Source organism: Sciurus vulgaris (genome assembly GCF_902686455.1).
Source record: "Sciurus vulgaris genome assembly, chromosome: X".
NCBI lineage: Eukaryota > Metazoa > Chordata > Mammalia > Rodentia > Sciuridae > Sciurus > Sciurus vulgaris.
The window spans coordinates 47,463,828-47,471,694 of NC_136471.1; the positions used below are offsets into that span (position 1 = coordinate 47,463,828).

A 7,867-nucleotide genomic window follows, 5' to 3' on the forward strand; every position below is an offset into this window, starting at 1 on the left:
AAATTTTTCTTCATAGGAAATTCAGCAAGTGTTATTTTTACTAAATCTCAAATGTTTTCCATCAGTTCAAAGGTGAGAGGAAATTTTTAAACATGCTAATTCTAATTTTTCAAATAATGTCCGGGGAAAATTCAAAATAAAAATAATTATTAAAAATTTAATTAATTTTGATGACTAACTCCGTTGGTGACATTACATTCTTAGAAAGCATTGACTGATTACATGTGAGATAGCAACTATATAAAATGCTATCTCTTCAAAAATGTACAAACCAGATCAGTAAGTTTATTACATGATATACATGATATCAGGAAAGAAGGCAGAACACACATCAGATCTTGTCCATTTAATTTATGTACTCTAGTCCTTTTCCTAATTCTGGAATATTTTTCAAGTTTCATAAATAAATATTTCTGTCCTATTCTATCAAATAATTGTATCAATTTTATATTCCTAAATTTATCAACAGGGAGGGGATTTGGGGAAATGTGATGGCCTATACAACTGCATTTTAGCTCCTGATTTTCAACCTTGAAAAGGAGGTAATTGGAAGTTAATCATTGATGAGTGGAGAGTGTTAAAACAGTAAACATGTTAAACTAAGCATGTTTCCTTGGAAGGGGGTTCGAAAATGGAAGTACTACACATAAAAGGCTCCGAGCCTGGTTTATCATGAATAAATAGAGGATGAGGATAAAAAAACTTACAAGTGATGCCTTCAGACGATTGGATAATGGTTTCGTTGGATTCTTCCTACATTTTAAGCATGATTCAAATATGTATAATGACCTGGTATTACATAAAGAATTATAAAATTATTATCTTGTAAAATGCTCTTCACAGAAAATTTACATAGGTATAAAAATAAGCCACCCACAAAGACACAAAAATATTGTTATATATAATTTTAGCTAAATTATAACTGTGAAATAATAAATTATAACTGCAAAATAATAATTAATAACTAGATAAGTGGGCAAATACATGTATTGCTTATTAAATTATTTACTATATTAGATACTGTACACAAAACTGAGCTTCAGGTGACTAAGACAAAATCATTGTGAGCGACCACTGGCCTGCATAAAAATAATGCATACTTTGCTTAATAATTTTATAATTATTATAAATTTATAAACGATAATGCATAAATTTAATAGGCTATTTAGAAAAATAAAAACTATAAACATACATTGATTACTTAATGTACTTTCACTTTATATTTTGGATAAGCATATTCATTGTGGACTCAATTAAGTTAACTCAGAAAATAACGTTTGTAAAATGGAGTACTTCCTACACGTTTCTGTGTCTATGTTGTCAAACCTCAGATGCATAAATCCCTAAGGAATTGCCAAAACAGTTAATTCCTAATTCAGATGGTGGTAACAATGGGTTGGGGTAGGTAGGGCACCCAAGTGTAAGAAATTTTAAGTTTTCCTAGGTAATTATGATGCAAGAATTAGGTGTACGCAAGTAAAGAATAAGACATTTTTGAAAGTTTGGATTTTGGGTTAGAGACCTTCTTTGTTATGTTTCTTTGGAAATTTAGTGTAATACTTCCCAGATAAATATTATTACTTGCTTTGACCACTTAAGGAATCAATTAAGAACAGTATACAGTGGGGTTTCTAATTCCATTATAGTTCATTAATCAAAATAATGAATTTAATAATCTGCTGTTAGGCACTGTATGTGGAACTGAGCTCTAGGATGCTTAACACAAAATCAGTTTGGAGATGGGCACACATTTATACTAAAACCAATGCTGAATATTTAACATAGTCTTGAAGAGCTTACAAGCAGTTTCATGTTTCAAGTGAATGGGATGGAGGGAGGGAGTGCTTCAGCTTTAAGGAAAATGTGTTCCCCCAATGTTATTTACATGTATGGGTGGGTAGGCCTGCTAAGAGTCTTGTTCCAGGGGCTGGGGTTGTGGCTCAGTGATAGAGTGCTTGCCTGGCATGTGTGAGACCCTGGGTTCGATCCTTAGCACCACATATAAACGAACAAACAAATAAATAAATAAATAAACAAAAGGTTCATGGATGACTAAAAAAATAGTCTTCTTTGAGAAAATCCATGGACAGAAACACAGGCAAAAATAAAGGACTCAGCCTATTTTGGGGGTTTACAGTAATCAAGTTCTAGGCACAATTTGGTAAGAAACCTAGAGGTATCTCCTGAGTTAGGCCCCAGCACATTCATGACTGAGTTCTTTGAAGATGAGGGGCATAAAAAGAAATAAAAAGGGTTATTTTGCTAAGAACCAATGTAAGCCTAATAACCATGGGAACTGTACTCACCTAGATACTCACCTAGATAAATATAACTCTAAAGCTATAAAGGTATTCTCTCTACCCCCACAGAGGTTAAAGGGGAGATTTGGTTCACTAGGGCCTCCAGAGAAATTAGTGGGGTTTAATTACCGTGAGGTATATAGTTATGTCACCAATAAGAACCAAAACAGAACTCAAGAAGGAAATATACACCAATTAGCATGCCATAATCAGAGGAGTAAGACTGCAAATAACAGGAATGACATGGGGGAAACTCAACAATTTTTGCTGTATGGGCTACAAGCATGGGTGAGAACACTCTAGTTCTCCCCAGGTACCTGATGTGTCCTGTTAAATGTTAGGGAATTGGACAGGAGTCCACCAAACACAGTTCCATACTTCATCTGTTCTACTCGTCAGTTCTGTAAGACAAACATTGTTCCCTGTAAGAAGACTCTTCCAAGGAATGTGTCTAATAAAGGGAAGGTTTATTCTTTGATTATTATGTACCTGTACTGCATTCATAAACTCCTAAGAAATTATTTTATTTGCTTTTCAAACTCCAGTAATTAAAAAAAAAGTCATGTATCATGTTAGTCACATATCACAGAAATGTGCCCGAATTAATAAATCTGATATATTTTTCCTTAATATATTTTATGTGTGTGTATACATTTTAATGAGACAATAAATGTTTAGATTTTTTAACTGCTTTATTAACTTTACATTTTTCCATGCAAATGGATAAAATTCTACTGCTGACAGAAACTTAGGCTGGGTGCAAAGGCAATCTTGAATCAGAAGCTGGCAACGCAAGACCCACTTGACACATGGAAATAACATAAGGTTCACAGCAAACAGATGAGTAAAGGCATATCAGGAAAATGCAAGGAAAGGAAAACGGTGGGAATCACAGTATTAATCTCATGGAAAACGGCAGAAGTCAAGGCATAAGGCAAAATTCATCATGATGGTCATGGTGATTAGAGAGCTCCCCCATAAGAATACGCAGACAATTCCTCAACTGCAGCTCCCTAAGTTTTCTCCTGATTTCTCTCATCTCCTCCATGAACATTTCCATATCATCTCCATCTCCACCCATCCCATCATTCATCTGTCTATTGGGTATGGCCCATCGAAAATTAGGGGCAAGTCGGCGGGCCTGTCCCCGTCTATTATTTCCTGCAGGTTGGTGGCCTTCACCTCCTCCCAAAGGGCGGTCTTCCTCTCCATTCTGCATGGGCTGCTCCATTTCTTCGTTTTCCTGGTGGATATTTGCCATGATGAGATTTTTTTCTGGTTGTTTTTCTTTGAACACAAGACAAGGGCAAGGAGACAGACTGAATGCTTGGTGCATTGACAAGCAGTATTTTGAGCCTGATATGAAGGGTTTTAAAATTTCATTTCTTCCCACCTTAGAAACTCCACGCGCCCTCTAGGGGTCCTCCAATGTGAGCCCCTCCCTCCAGCTCTCTTCTCTTCCCTCCTCCCCCAAAGCCCACCATTTTTCCTTTCCCAGGATTCTTTCCCAGAGCTCAGCAGGCACCAAAATGGAGGACACGGTTGAGGTGGAAGGAGGGGGGTGGGGAGGAGGGGGTATTTAGGGTTGGGGTCTCAGATTGGGTTTTGCACCCCCCCCCCAGCAGTGCCCCTCGCACCGACCTGGGCCTATCCTTGCCTTCTCCTCCTCCTCCAGATTCTCGCCGCCAGGTGCGCCGCCGCGACACTGGGCCCTGCAGACCTGCAGAAGCTGAGGTGCGGGGAGCTGGTACAGCTGCAGCCGACCGCTCAGCAACGCCTCTGACCCCTTCCCGGCCGCGCCCCAGGACCCTTCGCAGCCCTCACCCCGCCCCGCTTCCCTCGCCGCGCCGCCCCCCGCGGTGTTCACCGTTTTTGCTCGCAGCGACTCCAGGGTGATTTCCCTGGGCTCTAACTTGCTCAGCTGCCCCTCCCCCTGGAGCCTCAGCCGCCCTGCACCCCCACGTCAGGGCGCCACTATTTATGTGCTCGAGAAGGCTGGAGTGTGGAGAAGGCGGGGGGCCCCGCTGCGCGCTGGGCCTACAAGCTGCTGCGGGCCTGGCCGCGACGTGCGGGCCCCCGGGCCCTTACCTGCTCCGCTTTCCCCGGGCCGGATGCCAGCCCGCCGTGCGCAGGGCAGCGGGGAGCTGGTAGCCAGACGCGAGTGACGACTGCACCCTAGGCTGCGTCGCTCTGCAGCTCCGGGTCACGTGAGGGCCGCGCGTCACCGCGAAACTCGCCCCCCATCTCCGGCGGACAGTGCGGCAGGAGGCGCCCCCCCCACCCCCTGCCACATGCATACTCACATACAGTCCCCCCAGCGCCTGTCTGCCCGGGTGCACGCTGCCTGTCACTCATCTAGGTGCCCTCCAATCTGAGGCCCCACAAGTGGCATCACCATCTTGCGGTTGGAGTTGGCCCTTTTCTCGTTACTAGGGAATATCTGTCTCATCCTCCTCCACCGCCCCCTCCCACCCTGGGTCTTGGTTGAGCCTTTTCTGCCTTTTCTCCCCTTCTCCTTAGCTACGTGCTTTTCCCTCCTCCCCCATCCCCCATGCACACACCTTGAGCTCGATTGAGCTGTATGTATTTCTTTCCGTGAAAAAAAAAAAAAAAAAACCCAGCACGCCTCAGAAAATTAGAGATTATGAGTTTTCACTGTTGAAAGAAATGCCTCATCCTGAAGAATGAGAAAAAAAAACATTGTTTATGTTGACAAGCACAACACAAAATATTTTCTCTAGGCGCTGCATAACTTCAACACTACTTCTGAAACATACTGTACTACCCTGTTTCAAAAATTTATTTTTAAAAAGGAGGGACTCTTCCTGAATATGGTTAATGTTTTGAAAATGAGCTAAAGTAAATCTTAAGGGAGAATTCCAGTTATTAGATCTTGACCATTTTATGTAATTTTATGTGGTGCTTTTGATTCCACAGTCATCACAGAAAAGGAGCCTTTTTATTCCCTACTTTCCTTTCCAAACCTTCCAAACCACCCCTATAAATATTTTCTTAGAATGAGTTATGAATTTAAGTATATAATATGTGGAAATTAGTCCTGAAGCCATCTACCTTTTGGTGCACATGTTTCAAAAAATGTTAGAAGTAAGCAGCATATGGGTGAGGCGACTAAATTTTAGACTTAAACTCACCCTGATTATAAATGTTCCTTTCTTCAACCTTGAAATTACTTTTTAAAAAAGATTGTCACGCTGGAAAAATAGAGGGCTTTAGGAAAACAGTATTGCTACAAAAATTATAGAAGCTATTGTTTATAATAAATGAACCAAAGCATTGTGTACATCACTGAGTTAAAACAGACCAGATGTTGACTGCTTCTAATTTTGGCCCCAAACTCCTGAATAATCTCCTATTCTGACAAACTAGGTGGAGCATTGAAGAAAGTAAGTATATAGGCTTGGTGCACATCTTAAGGTTCTGGATGATTTTAGAGATATATAGACATGTTAATATATAGCTGCAAAAGCTCATGTTACAAAATAACACCCAATAATTGTTTTTTTTAAAGGACATTGGCGATTCCTGGATTCTGTCTCACAGTTAACAACTGTTCATTGTTTGAAAAAAAAAAAGCTTCCAATAAATTAAATTTAGCAGTTTGAGCAAAGAATGTTTCACGAATCAGGCAGTCCTGAGAACCAGAATAAGTTCAAAGAACTCTGGTCTTCAACATGGTCAGGCAGCATTTTATGAGCAAACAGTGGAAATATACAGAAAACAGAGGTGAGGTACAGAGACAGCTTAATTAGTTACAGCTTGCTCTTTGCCTTATTTGAACATGGTTTGAACAGTTGCTCCTCTGCTGTTGACTGAAGTTGAGATGCTGTGATTGGCTGTTTAAAAGATTACTCCTAAGTTAGGCTTTAGACTCAGCTATATGTTTAAAAGTTTTCTCCTAAGTTAGGCTTCCTTTTAAGTGTTTTATTAAGTTAGACCACAGTTTGTTATGTAAAGGCTCAAGTAGGGAGGCATCCTTAGGCTAAATTTAGCTTAATTTAACATCATATATATTGCTGTATTAATGATATTGTCAGAAAGGATGCAGATTAGGACCTGGAAGCAGTATCAGACAAGCTTATTAGGAACTGGAAGCAGTATCAGACAAGCTTGGGTTCAAAGGCAATCTGCTGATTACAGGATGTGTTATTATGAGTCAAATACTTACCAAGGTCTCTGCTTCCTCTGTGAAACAAGAATTATTAGGAGAATATAAGTACACTAATCAAGAATTTACCACAGAGCCTACTAAATTGTCAATAAGTGTTGACTCATAGCCACATGCCTATAATTTTAGCTATTCAAGGGGCTGAGGAAGGAGGATCACAAGTTTAAGGCCAACCTGGAAAACTTAGCATGACTCTGTCTCAAAATAAAATAAAAAGGCCTGGGAGTATATCTCAGTGGTAGGGTACTTGCCAAGCATGCACAAGGTCCTGGGTTAAATCTCTAGTACCACATAAGTCCAAGTTGGTTCATAACTTTTTACTATTTTTGGATGGCTTCTAACAAGTTTGAAGGAGGGTAATGGTATGATTCTTTCCTTTGGTAGATCTACTTGTAAAATCTATAAGAGCTCCAAACACAACTGTTTTGTTCTACTTTGCATACTTAGTTATAGAGTTTCTTGTACAAAGTAGATTATTAGTGAATACTACTAAGTTTAACTGGTTGCTTTTCATTTTAGGGACTATATGTAGAGCAATATAGAAAAACTTTTATGAAAATTAGGAATTACCTAGAACGAATCCCCCGAAAGAAGTCATTGTGATATAACCACTTGAAATGAAGTTTAGCAAATGGAATTTTATTTTCATTGGATACATACTTTGCTATTGTTCCTTTGACCCATCTTCAATATGTCTTTTGTTTGAAGCCATTGAATTTTCTTGGATGAAAACATACATATGTATATTTTTTGTAGATCAGATTTATAATTTATGGGACGTTGATTATAATGAAATAAATGTTTTAAAGATAGGTGAAAATTGTCCTGGAAATGCTATTATGTTTAATAAACTAGTGTGAACTTTTTTCCTGGCCTTGGGATTTTCTGAGGAGTTAGAGATAGATAATACCTGTTGAGAACAGAATTACAAAATTTTCAAGGTCAGGTTAGATGGAAATCATATTCTGAGTTCGGGACACGTGTGTAAAATAGAGGGAGAGGATAAACTGATTCAATGACTCTTAAGTAATAGAGAGAGAGTTTCATATTGGAAAAAGAGTGAGTTCACATTTGAGGAAGAATAGTGTTTGTGAAAAGAACCTATTCCTTATTCGTGTCTTCCTCTCATGGTGGTGCTAACAATGTTTAATTGGCTTTCGTCCCAAAACCAAGGGAATGGAGTGGTAAAAGAAGTATGAAACAACTTTAGAGAAATCTGCAAGAAGATGTGGTTCACATCTCATACTTCTGCTTTAATAGTGAGATATTTGGGTTACATAGGTGGTATAGTAGCCTAGAAAGAACACTGTGAAAAAATGATGCGGTAGTGTGGCCAGATGTAGCAAGAATCAGGATTTCCCTCCTTCCAAAGTTCTCCATT

At 39.5% G+C, this 7,867-nt stretch overlaps 1 protein-coding gene across 1 annotated transcript; it reads right to left on the bottom strand.

The window, feature by feature from the left end:
* Positions 1-2,876: 2,876 nt before the first annotated feature.
* Positions 2,877-4,597, bottom strand: BEX3 (brain expressed X-linked 3; the record flags this gene model as incomplete). Its single annotated transcript, XM_079123913.1, is given in 5 exon segments — positions 2,877-3,587; positions 3,942-4,029; positions 4,389-4,475; positions 4,479-4,576; positions 4,579-4,597. Coding segments are annotated over 5 exon segments (657 nt in total). The 3' UTR covers positions 2,877-3,222.
* Between the last annotated feature and the right edge of the window lie 3,270 nt (positions 4,598-7,867).